General features: G+C 40.0%; 1 protein-coding gene across 3 annotated transcripts in view; it reads left to right on the forward strand.

Moving 5' to 3' along the window:
• KIAA0930 overlaps positions 1-12,299 on the forward strand; it is an 80,753-nt gene that overhangs the window by 57,413 nt on the left and 11,041 nt on the right. The window contains exons 3-8 of one of the 3 annotated variants that reach the window (XR_014227885.1): positions 2,577-2,684; positions 3,995-4,072; positions 6,830-6,931; positions 7,373-7,513; positions 9,420-9,614; positions 12,033-12,282. Coding sequence is in view for 2 of the 3 variants with exons in the window: in XM_082309164.1 (XP_082165290.1) it covers positions 2,577-2,684; positions 3,995-4,072; positions 6,830-6,931; positions 7,373-7,513; positions 9,420-9,614; positions 12,033-12,195 (787 nt within the window). In the remaining variant the exon portion in view is untranslated. The remainder of the gene's footprint in view (positions 1-2,576; positions 2,685-3,994; positions 4,073-6,829; positions 6,932-7,372; positions 7,514-9,419; positions 9,615-12,032; positions 12,283-12,299) is intronic. The other 2 variants (XM_082309165.1, XM_082309164.1) reach the window with 2 other exon arrangements.

Below are 12,299 nucleotides of genomic sequence, written 5' to 3' on the forward strand. Positions count from 1 at the left end.
TTAGCACTGTGCTTTACGCCGAGATGCCTTATGGACACCTTTTTGCTATTTCTGGAAGAATTGTTTAGAAATGAGTAAAAGAGATGCTGCAGATAGAGGTGTTTGAGATAAGGGATGAGATTTTTGTTCAAAAGTGACTTGTAATTTGGGTGCCTGCACCGTGAAGCATATTACCGGTCAGGCGGGGAGCGGTGGTGCTGCTTGTTATAGCACCCTGGCAAGGGCTCATTGTGTTTTTATAAAGCAGATCCTTTGGATCCGAAACTGCTGGCTTCTTGGTGTAACTACTGCCCTAGTGCTGGGTAGGGCTGGTTTGTTCCTCTGACGCTCACCGAGGAGGCTTACCTGGGCACGAGCAGGAGCTGCAAAACACTGCCAGCAGATGCCAGTGCCGTGGAGAGCATTTGGAAGTCCATTTTCTGTCTTTCTGAGGTCAGATGAGTGCTACCTCTGTTGCTTCTGGCTGCTGACAGCTCCTTTCTGGGAAGAGGTTGCCCCTGTCCTGCCCAGTTTGACCTGTTGAACAGAGTTCTATACCCTGTGCAGTTTATTGCCTGGCAAAAAAATTGAATTCCTTAAATTCCCTACATTAATTTCCTTAGCAATACAGTGTGGCTTAAGCACTTGGCTCAAGGAACAGCCGTGGTGGTGATTCACGGTGATCCACTGTGCCCTAACCCACAGGTTGTACTGCCCGGGAATCCTACCCTAAATTAGCGCTTAGGGAAGAAGTGGTTAAAGAAAGGCCCTTTTTCTGTCGTTATCTGTGACAGGGTTGGGGGGGCGTTCTGTGAAAGAATTGTGCGATGGCTTTGTAATTGCTAGGGAGAAGTAGTTCAGTGTATAAATTAATTTCACCAGCAGAAAAAATCAGTGGCTGACTTCTGCAAAGGGAGGTTTAAACTTTATCGTTAAGAGACGCTTAAACTCTGCCTGGAGTAAAATACAGGCTCCACAGATATGGAGGCAGAAGAGACTGAGGTTGTGTCTGCTGAGCACTTGGTCTCGCTTACCCTGGCGTTAGTTAGAGCTGGAGTTTTACCCTGCAATTACTCAGTCCTGCCTTCACCCAGTCCTCTCGCTGCATCTTTCCTTCGGAGACAGGATGGCTTTTGTTTCACAGGGTATTTCTGGAATCTTGCAAATGTGTCGTTTCTGTGCTTTTAGGCACGAAAGTGCAAATATCACCTTTGTCTATTTGGAAATTAATTTAAATTAGATTATTTCCCTCAGCTGCTCACGTCTTAGTTTTCTGCAGTAACTCTCATTAGTTTGTGCAATTATATTGCCAATAGAAAAATTCATGGTTAGGAGCTTTAGAAAAAATAAAAACAAAACAAGGGAATGATGAGTCTATAGGCATTTTTAAAAGATATTTGTAAATAAAAAAAATTAATGATGGAAAACAGTGCATTCAGCTTTCATGTTATCTGATGATGGTCTCAACCCTGAAATATTGTACCGTTTCACTGTTCTTCACTATATTTTCGTCTTGTAGCTTTATGCTTCCCAGAAGAGTTGAAATAAATACACAGTTACTACAGGGCTTAATCTTACTCTGTTTGATTTCATTTACATAGTCTGACTTTCATGACAAACTGTTTTTCTAACAACTCTACTCTTCTTTTTCTGCCCCAACCAAAGCAAAAAAAGGTTCATGAATTGCCTTGTTTGCAGTGATGTCAACTGGTCGCAATATTCTAGGTATTTCTTGAACGTCTTTTAAAGTATGTTACTGTGTTAACAAAAAAAGATACTTGACAAAGAGAAAACAAATGCTTTTCCAGGTGTTCTGTCAAGGTAGCGCATAGCTTTGACATCTGTTAAGTGGGTGACTTGTCACCCTATTTTGTATTACACACCAGTTCAGAGATGAAGCCGTGCTGCAGACTTCTTTGTAAAGTGTCAAACTACTGTCTAACTCTGTGTACTACATCAAGTTTTATATTTATCTCAGTTGCTTCAATATGTTAGCATTGGTAGAGTTGTTTCTGCTTTCTGGGATTATTTGGGTTTTTTCATTTGCTTGTTTTTAGTACACTGAAAATCTCACATGTAGTTAGGTCCAGTCAGTACTATCAGTGTGAAGCATTTAGAAGAGGGGTTACCCAGATGTCCCCTGTGAGGCATTAATTAGTGAACTACTTCTTCCCAGAGTCTCCCACCACACCTGGGAACAAGCAACAGCTACCAGCTAGGTGATGTTGAGCATTAGTCTGGTGACATGTTTGGTTCCAAGGGATTGTGTTAAGAGAAGTTTATACATGTGTGGATGGCAAATTTTATTTATTTCATTTTTTGCTAAAACACACCCATCATAAGAAATAAATGAAGCTGCTGTCCAAAACTGAGACTCCCCTGCACAGACCTGCCGTTCTCACCTGTTCTCCTTCGCATCCCCTGTCCCCCCCAGCTTCACTTCCATGCAGAGCCTTCCACGAGGGGTCAACAAAATCTGATCCCGACAGAAAAATGGAGGAGGAAGCTACACAACATGCAGCTTCTGGTGTCAGTTTTATGTATGCAAATAGGTACCTTTAGGTAATATTTTTCAAGGAGATGTGATATTTTCTTAGCAGGTTGAAGTTGAAGTTTACCGGAGAGATTCTAAGAAGCTTCCTGGTCTGGGAGACCCCGACATTGACTGGGAAGAGAGCGTCTACTTGAACCTCATCCTACAGAAGGTAACAGTGATGCTCATCTAATTTTCATGGGCTATTTATGCTAGAGAGGTTTCAGGGCAGGCTTTGATTTGTCCCCTTTCCTCCCTAGCTTGAGGGATTTGAACACTTCTGGAGGACAGAAAGAAAACAGGGTTTTAGTTTTGCCTTTCAGAGTCTAAATGAACATAAACTGAGATGTTTATTATTTTTCAGCAGAGTCCTAATAGCTTTCCTCAAAAAACTTCAAACGAAGCCCAGTGAAGCTGGGCTGAATTTTATGCGCTGTAACAAAGTTTTGCAAAATGGAAGGCTTTGTCAGGTTTAATAGTTTTTGAGAGTGAACGAGACTGTTAGACAAGCAACATTTCCATTACAGTTCACAATACTGGCGCAGCGAAGAGAGAGAACTGCTAAGTGGAAATGCAGTAAAGGTGCTATGTATTACACTGGGAGTTTGCTGCTCTTGACATCAGAACTTTAATAGAACTTTTTTTTTTTTTGTTGGTAGAAACATGAAGCTAGCACAAATTATTTCTTTAATTAACTCATAGGTTGTTTAGTTATTGCATATGTTACATTGGTGCTTAGGGAAGCTGAATGTTACTATAGTCATTCGAGAGCCCTTAAAAGTTTTGTCGATTATGATCTCGGAATGAGAGACTGCTGGCTCATTGCACACATCCTGGAAAATAAATTGTTTTCATTCTCTCCCCTTCCTCCCAAAAGTCTCATTGCAGAACTTCTCTGCAGAGAGCAGATTCTGCCTTTATTAGATGCTGAATAAAACCAGAATCTGTTTGCTACAGTCAGAATTCAGAGATGCTGTTACAGCTGGGCATTGCTGTCCAGAGCTATCACGCTTGCTTCTTACAAGTTTTTTCAGATTGTTTGGCAGGCTATGTTAATGGTTTCTGACCTCTCTAATGTGTTGCTTGTGTTCATTAGTGTTTCTATTTTTCCCTTTTTGAAGGGAGGATATCTTTTCCATTTCTACCTTATGTGCTTATGTGTGTGTGTGTCATGCTTATTCCCCCAGCTGACCAGTAAGCTAATGTTAAACAATATCGACAGGAGTTTCTTTACCCATAGGTTGTGCACCTCAGCAAGCATCTGTGCAAAAGATTTCAGTATTGCTGAGTTAAACGCAGGCTTGAAAGTTGTAGGAGTTTCGGTATAGTAAAGAGAATAAAGAAAATGGCAATACCAAATCATGTTACTTTTTAGCCAGATAGCTAAAAAAATTAAGACAGAATGTGTTCTGCCTCATGCACATGAATGTTTTGTTTTTCTAACTCTAAACCTTCATTTCTCTATCTGGTGCCTTGTTTTAGCTGGATTATGTGGTGACATGTGCTGTGTGCACACGCTCCGATGGAGGAGATATTCACATTCACAAAAAGAAATCTCAGGTGAGATTACCCTGTTACTACTGTGGATAAGAGACTGGCATACAGTATTACCTAATCCTAAAACGGTATCAAAACCAGGGCAGTGGTTCTCAGGCTGTGCTCGGACAGATGCATCCTTGTGTAGCATCTCAAGTCTTTGTCTACTGACATTTCCTGCCAGTCATCTAAATGTGCGATCTAAATGTCCTTTACAGCCCCTCTCAAAAAATTGTAAAGACCTCTGCGTGCTTTCAAGATTTATATCTTTGCCTACTGGATTGGGGGGGAGTGTGCCCAACTGTTAACCAATCTGAGGGTAAACCCGAAATTGTATGAGACCTGAGTTATGAGAAGCCTTCAGGGTAAATCTGTAACATAGGGCTATTAAATAGTAGACAATTTACTGATTACCAGTTTATCTTTTTATTGTTTTATGGGATTCTTGTTTTCTCTCTTAAACTGCTCATTCCTTCTATCTCCACACCAAAGGCTTTTATCACTTGCTTGTGTGCAGCATACAGTTAATCCAGGGTTTAGCATAATGGAGGAGACTGAATAATAAGCATGGAGGGGATAGGAACAAGAAAGCCCAGACTTCTTCACTCAGTTTCCAGCAGATCTTGCAACAACTTCTCCTAGTTGGCAGAAATTCTTCTTTAAAGGTTCCTGTTGACTTTAAAAGACTCTTTCTCCCAGGCATTTCCATTCCTTTAGCTCACTCGGCTGCTTGCATGGCTTTACCTAAAATAAACCAATGGTCTTTAATCCTTTAATTTTGTTCTGCCATTTTAAACCAACTGTTGCTTTGCCTATGAACAAAACTAGCAATGCTGATTATTGTATTTGTAATTTGCATTAGTTAGGCACATGATTGCCTTCTTTTGGTGCTGTTGAGACACCACATTACACTGATGTAAGCCTTTTATTTCTCATTGCCTTTTCCACTGTTTACTAGTCCAAATTTCACCCCCAGTTAACTTCTGCAAAATTGTTTTGAGAAAAATCTGTAAATATTACTTGCAGACTTGAAAACGAGGGACCTGCCCTCACTGCGCGTAAGCGGTGTTCAGAATAAGGAGGAGGTTTTCTGTTCCTCGTTCCTAGAGGCTCATACTGTGGGACTGCTTATAAATTTTTCTTTGTCTCCCCTTTTCTGGGAGAAACTCAGCACACATTAAAACATACCAGTACATACTAGTGACATTTCAACATCACGAAGTTGTCTATGGAGAGAGAAAAGGCAATTCTATATACTGTGGAAAGCATATTTGCAGTAGGGTGTTTCATTGCAACATGCACCATTGAGGGTCTCAGTTTTCAATGAACAGAAGCCAACTTTTTTTGATCTGTTACTGCTCTGATGGTTCTTGCTTTAGAAAGTGTATATTATCCTGTCGGTGTGCAGCCAGATGTTGAACAGGTAGAAGCCGTATTCAGGCATAGGACTTGCTGTGCTACTCCAGTTACTTATGACAAAGCTACCATGTTCATACCAGTAGAGTATCTAATGCACAAAACCAGTGTAAAAAAGGCTGACTTTCCCCTAAATTATTTTGCAGACTGCATTGATTCTCTGCTGGCTTGACAATAAGATCTCTACAAACTGTATTTTCCTCAGGTGTGTCTGACTGGAGATGAGTTTGGGGGGCTCTTTTGCTTTATATTGGATGGCATGATAACAAGGATGCCTGGAAGATGCTGTTGTTTCAGGCATTGGTGCAAGTGTCATCTTTGAGAAGTCTTGTTACTTTCCAATGCTGTTTCTTGTCACAAAGCAATCCTTCTTTTTAATAATCTGTATTTAAATGTGCTTGTAGGCTTCATAAGTACAAATAAGGAAAAGCAACCCTCTCATGAATATCTAATATCCTACCCTTAGTCATGTTTTGTGTTGAATGGTTTGTAGCAAGAGTATCACGAGCCTGACAATCTGGGCAAATTCAGAGCTTTCAACACATTCACAGTGGGCTAAGATTTGACAGGTTTCTTTAATTCAAAGCTTTGTAAACAGAGGTGGAAGCAAAGCAAGCTACTTGGTATGAATTCTTCTCCCTCTTTACCTGCTTGTTAATCTTGTTGGAATGATAAAATCTAAAGCCTTTAGCTATTTAAATGTAAGTTGTTTTGAGGAGTGAAGTGACCAAAGGAGTTCAGGAGCTGCTTCAGAGGGAGGAACGTGCAAGAGGAAGCACAGTGGATAAAGAAACAGAAGATGAGGATGAGAAATCAAGTGCTTGTCCTCCTGAGGGCCATGCTTCCCATTACTGAGTGATGTTGATCTTATCATGGTACAAAGCAAACAATAACAGTGAAACGAACTGTACAAGCAAATAGTGTTAGGTCAGCTACTCCATGGTAACTTTCTTGCTGTGCGTGCTTTTATTTTGCAGTGCGTTGCAGTAACTTAAAGGCAGCTCAAGGTGTTTTTCTCTGTTAATGAAAAGGGAGGATACCTTAGCTGTACCATAGGATGGTGAGAGGTCAGGTATACACAGGGACATTTACTGTGGAGCAACTAGCATTTGATAACTTGCATGTGAAAACTCAAGGATTTCACAAGTGGTGTCATTATTGCAAAACAGGCTGCAGTCAGAAACCAGCTCAGCTTTGCCTGCAGGGTGTCCAGCATCTCTAGCGTAAGTGAAAGTGTTGGCTGACTGAGCAGTGTTGGACTGTGGTGTTTTGGTATTGCTTGCGTTCTATTCAGTGCATCCATTCCTGAGCACATTTAACTGAGAAGATGGTTTTGTTTTGTTTTTTTTTTCATATGTTTCTCAGCAAGTGTTCGCATCTCCTAGCAAACACCCAATGGACAGTAAAGGAGAGGAGTCAAAGATCAGCTACCCCAACATATTCTTCATGATTGACAGTTTTGAAGAGGTGAGTTCCTTGTTGCAGCAGCAGATTTTTGTCCTATTCTAGTCTTATGTCCTGATTAGCTGTTTTCTTGTACCTTTTGAAAAAATGTTCTTGGCTAATTGAGGGTTATCTTCCAGTAGTTCTTATTTTGTTTTATTTGACCTTCCTCTTTCTTTAATGTTTGAAATCTGAGCTTAAAGCTGGATTTTGGCATCTATCTTTATGATGGGCTAAAGCAAGACAGGCTGCTGTGAGAGCTGCTTGTCTCAACACATGATTTGCAGCGTGCACTGCCTGAAGTCTGTTTTTGTGAAAGGTTGGGGTGGAGCATACAGCTCCCTTGCTTTCTGCCATTTGCATTGAAACTGCCTTGGGCCCAAGGAGAATCATGGGAATCTGAATATATTTGAACTTTAACAGCTGCAGTTTGCCTTGAAGTGTTTCATCTTGCATCTTTGGCAGGTTTTCAGTGACATGACTGTGGGAGAAGGAGAAATGGTCTGTGTGGAGCTGGTGGCCAGTGACAAAAGCAACACCTTCCAAGGGGTAATTTTTCAGGGGTCCATCCGCTATGAAGCACTCAAGAAGGTCTATGACAACAGGGTAAGGTGCTTCTGAAAGACAATGTCCTTTGCAACAATGATACTCTGACGACAGTTTTTCTTTGCTGCTGAGGCTGTTAGCTTTTTGTCCTGTTAGATCATCTGCATTGTAGTCTGTCTTTTTTGGCTTTGAAAGTTACCTGAAAGCTAATGCTTTTGGCTCAGACAGCTGAGAGTATTCAGATCAGAATATATTACTCTGGTGTTTGCCAAAAGGTGTGAAGTTGATAAGTAGTCAAGAGTATGACACAGGAATGGATCTGAATAACAGAGTTCTGGGAGCCCCTTCATTTTCTTGAAAGGTCATAGACATTTATAGTTACTTCAGAGAAGGCATGTTTTGCAGGGAGATCTTAAACTCTGATAACTACCTTGCTATATGTAAAATGTGTTTTTCTTTAGTGTGTTTTGTACTCAGGGCTATTTTCAAAAGACCACTGTAGTTTCACTGTCACAGAAAGAGGCTTTCTTTGCTTTCCTACAGAAACATGAAATGCCAGCACTTTCAACTTCAAATTCAGTACTTAATGCTGAAGTCAAGAGAGTGCAAAAGCCAATAAGCTTCTCAAAGTGTTATGAAGGCAGTCCTGAGAGATTTATAAAACAAACAAACAAAAATCCCGCAATACCTACTGTGACTGTAAACTTCATTTTCCTTTGTTCCTGCCCTTGTCAGGAGAGGTCCTGAATAATTACCCTTCTCCCTGTTGTAAATGTGAGTAGTTATACTCTTCTAGCAGTTTTTTGAGAGAACATGAAACTAAAATTGCTCTCTGTCCCACCATCATCTTATGGCCTCACGCAATCAGCAGGTGGGTTATTAAAATACATGGGAATGCCGAGTCACTAAAGACAACATAAGAAAAAAGCCCTGCAGAGGAAAGACAAGATTTGATGTGGTAAAGTCACCTCATAGCCTAGGAATGTCCTGTTTGACCACACAGTTACTTTTCATTGTTCTGTTAGATGAAATAAAATTGTTAGCTCTTCAAACACTCAATTATGGCCAAAGGCAAAACTTGAAATTTGACCATTCTTTTCACAGAACATAAGCAATCTCTCTATGCGTTTGAAGGTTACTTGATTTCAGTTGTGTCTGTATTAATTCTTAGTACAATACGAGTTGTGTTACATGATGAGCATCTTGGCCCTTTCAGGCTATAAACTGCTGAAAGTTGTGATAAACCACTTAAGCTTATGGATAAGTCCTATGTATTTCGCTGGGAAAAACCTTGACTGTTTTCGTATTGGTCTGTTCCTTTTTTCAGTTCTCAGTTCAGTTTTCAGTTCAGTTGTGTTAACTGGAAATTGAGCCCTTCTGTCTGTTGAGAGGGTTCAAAAGCTGTCAGGGTTTTGCAGTGAGCAATGCAACGCAGGTTAGTTGTGCATGGGGACTGGTTCTTTATGCTTTGGCCTTGACAGTGTGGACACAAAAATGTCTGAATTGACTTGCCACAAAGTAGTGCCAGAATCGTGCAGTGCGCTTTGCTGGTTTGAAGCATCTCATGTGGGCGTCTGTTGCTTTTTGGACTCAAATAAGTGTCCCTGCACAGGCTGTGTTGAGTTTTGCACGTGCCTGCTTGTGCTCTGGTGTGCCACGTTGTGTGGGCCTGGAAAAAACCCTTTTTTTTTTTTTTATCTCAGCGTGCCATTGGGTAATTCTGCCTTTTGGATAGCTGAAGGAGTTGATTCTCCTCTGAGCTTCTGTTTTTGTATCTGTAAAACTGCTTCCCTTTTGGAGATCACTTCAGATTGTGGGTTAAAATGCTTCTTAAGAATCAAGATAATGATCATTATCCACTATGTTTTTGACTTATTCTTAGATAACTGCTTTCAGAGAACGTTATTTTTTTTGAAACACGGAGATGATATTACATGTTTTTGTGTCCTGTCTTGATGCATTGTAGGTGAGTGTTGCAGCGAAGATGGCTCAAAGAATGTCTTTTGGCTTTTATAAATATAACAACATGGAGTTTGTCCGAATGAAAGGGCCACAAGGGAAAGGACATGCAGAGATGGCAGTGAGTAGAGTTTCTACTGGTGACACTTCACCATATGGGACAGAAGAAGATTCAAATCCAGAATCTCCAGTGCATGAGAGAGTAAGTAGCAGACAGAAATACTGACGTAAGGTTAAGCATGAACATGTTTTGTTCCAAAGCCAATAGATGGACTGAAGCTGGGATTAACTCTTTAAGTTTCTGAACTTAGGTTTGGTTGTGTATATTTTGAACATATTGAGTATATGCAGATGGATTTTTAGCACGGTTTCTCTTGAGCAAATACTGAATACAGAGATGACTGGATGATTCATACTTCTGGAGGAGTGTATTGTTGAAACAACATCAGTGTTGATGCCAGGGAAAAGGATGGATCTGCCTGTTTTCATAGAAAAATTAATAGATTCCGTTTCTGTACAAAATGGGATTTACCTAGAAACATGGAATTTATATGTTATGTAGGTTGCTTGCTAAACCTCACAGGAAATGGCACCGTTAGGACATTTTGGCACTGATGAATGATGCCAATGTGAAACCTGTATAATATTAAAGCAAAGAGTATGGATCTAGATGCAGTACCATATATATATGTATAGGCTTAATTTTAATGCAAGTGCAGTAAAATACCAATAGAATCAGTCCATAGATGCTGATTTGGCCCTTATTCAGTCCTGAGCCTTGTCTTCCATTAAGGCATTTTACCTAGTTAATGGGGATTAGGCAACATGTCTTCAAAATACCTGCACAGATGTATCCTGACCTGGGCTGAGAAGTTCCTGATGGATTCTAGTCTGGTTTCCTGTGTAACGTAGCTAGTCTGCATAGTTTAACGGTCTGCAGGACTGCTTCTAAAGGTCTCCATACAAGCTGTGTGTTTTTTGTTTCTGGCTTCCTAAAAGGCAAAATGAGCTGCCAGCACAGAGCTTGTTAACTGGATGTGCATGCTCTCTGCAATAGAGATACAGCCTGGAGAAACCAGGCCTAGAGGGACTTCCTGATCTTTTGGCTCCAAGACTTCCAGTGTCAACTGGAAAATGTCAAAATACATGTGAGAATATATTATCATTGCTTTTTGCTAATGGTTTTAGTGGTGATTTGTCTGTTTCTGGTTTTCCCTCCAGGTGTGATATGAAATGGCTTCAGAATTAAAAATAGAGACAAGCACAAATTAAAGTGCACAAGTGCACTAAAGAGAGGATCGTTTGGGTGGTAGAATGCTTCCGTAGTTTGGGGTTGTTTTTTTGTGGTTTTTTTTGTTGTTTTGTTTTGGTTTTTGTGGGGGGTTTTGGGGTTTGTTTGTTTTGTTGGTGTGTGTTTTGGTTTTTGTTTTTGTTTTGTTTGTTTTTTTGTTTGTTTTTTTTGTTTGTTTTTTTGGTTTTTTTTGTTTTTTTGTTTTTTGTTTTTTTGTTTTTTTGTTTTTTTTACATTAATGATAGAGGGGTGACATAGAGTGTTTCTGCAGTGCAACGCCAACCTGGCTTGTCTGTCATCCTCACTCACATGTCACCTTCCTCCTTATTTGTGTGGACAGATGTAAGCAATACCAGATCTCATCTCAGGAAGATTTATGGGATTATTAAATTAATTATTTGAAGAAGGAAGGATGAGATAGAAGTTGCTCACCTCCATTAGCAAAGTAGTTGTCCCTATTTTTTTTTTGAATTTGAAATGAAAGTATTAAAATATTAATAGCAAAACCAGTACATAAGCACTGCATTTCAATTCTTTCTGAAATAGATATGGTTGACTATAACTGTGGTTTATGCAAGAGCAACTATTGCTCTAAATGATGGGTAGGTATCTCCATAGTTTCTTCCCTAACCTGTGTTTCACCATAGACAATTATATCCTTGTATTTGTCATCACTTAGACTAACCAAACCATGAAGGGCCTCTCAACTTGTTTTTCCCCATCCCATATAGAAATATGATTTAAATATAATTGTACATTGAATTCACTTTTGCATCAGCATCTTGGGTTAAGTAATTGCCTTGTAACCCCGCTTCACAGAGACACCGTGACCTTTCACAGTAATCCCATGTGGCATCCTTCTAAGCAGGGAAACTAGTACCTTGTGTTTGCCAAAGAAATGAAGATGCACAATTTTAGTATGTCCAGAACAACACATTTTTAGCCTATTAAGTCTTCTGAATTTCAACATGCAAAAAAATAAGATTGACATTCTTGGTGCCTAAATTGTTAATCTGTATTTTGCTCCTTCATGACTGTCAATCCTTGTTCACAGTGATCAGCTGAGGAGAGAGGTTTTTCATTATTCACGTAACAGTTGAGAGTGATGATGTATCAAAATATTTTCATCTTGATAAGCATCTTGAAGCTAACTGTTCAGTTGACATTCTCTGGCCACTCTGATAAAACTTACAGCTAGACACCAGTCATGATTCTGATTTTTACACATGACTGCCTTGTGGCACATCTTTGAGACTGATTATTTCTTACTAGAAGCATAGAACTTTTGAAACAAAACTTTCTCTAGCATTTCTTCTATTTCCCTTTCAGGTCACTTCTTTCAGCACACCACCAACCCCAGAACGCAACAATCGCCCATCCTTTTTCTCCCCATCCCTCAAGAGAAAAGTGCCCCGAAATCGAATTGCTGAGATGAAAAAATCCCACTCAGCAAATGACAGCGAGGAGTTCTTCCGAGATGATGATGGTGGAGGTGAGAGAAGTAATACCAGCTAAACAGACTTGTCTGGAGAGAGCACAGAGCTATGGAAAGGGATCCCAATGCTGGATTTTCCAAAAGGTTTGCAGTGTGAAAAC

The sequence above is a fragment of the Platalea leucorodia genome (genome assembly GCF_965183815.1).
Source record: "Platalea leucorodia genome assembly, chromosome: 4".
NCBI classification, from domain to species: Eukaryota; Metazoa; Chordata; class Aves; order Pelecaniformes; family Threskiornithidae; genus Platalea; species Platalea leucorodia.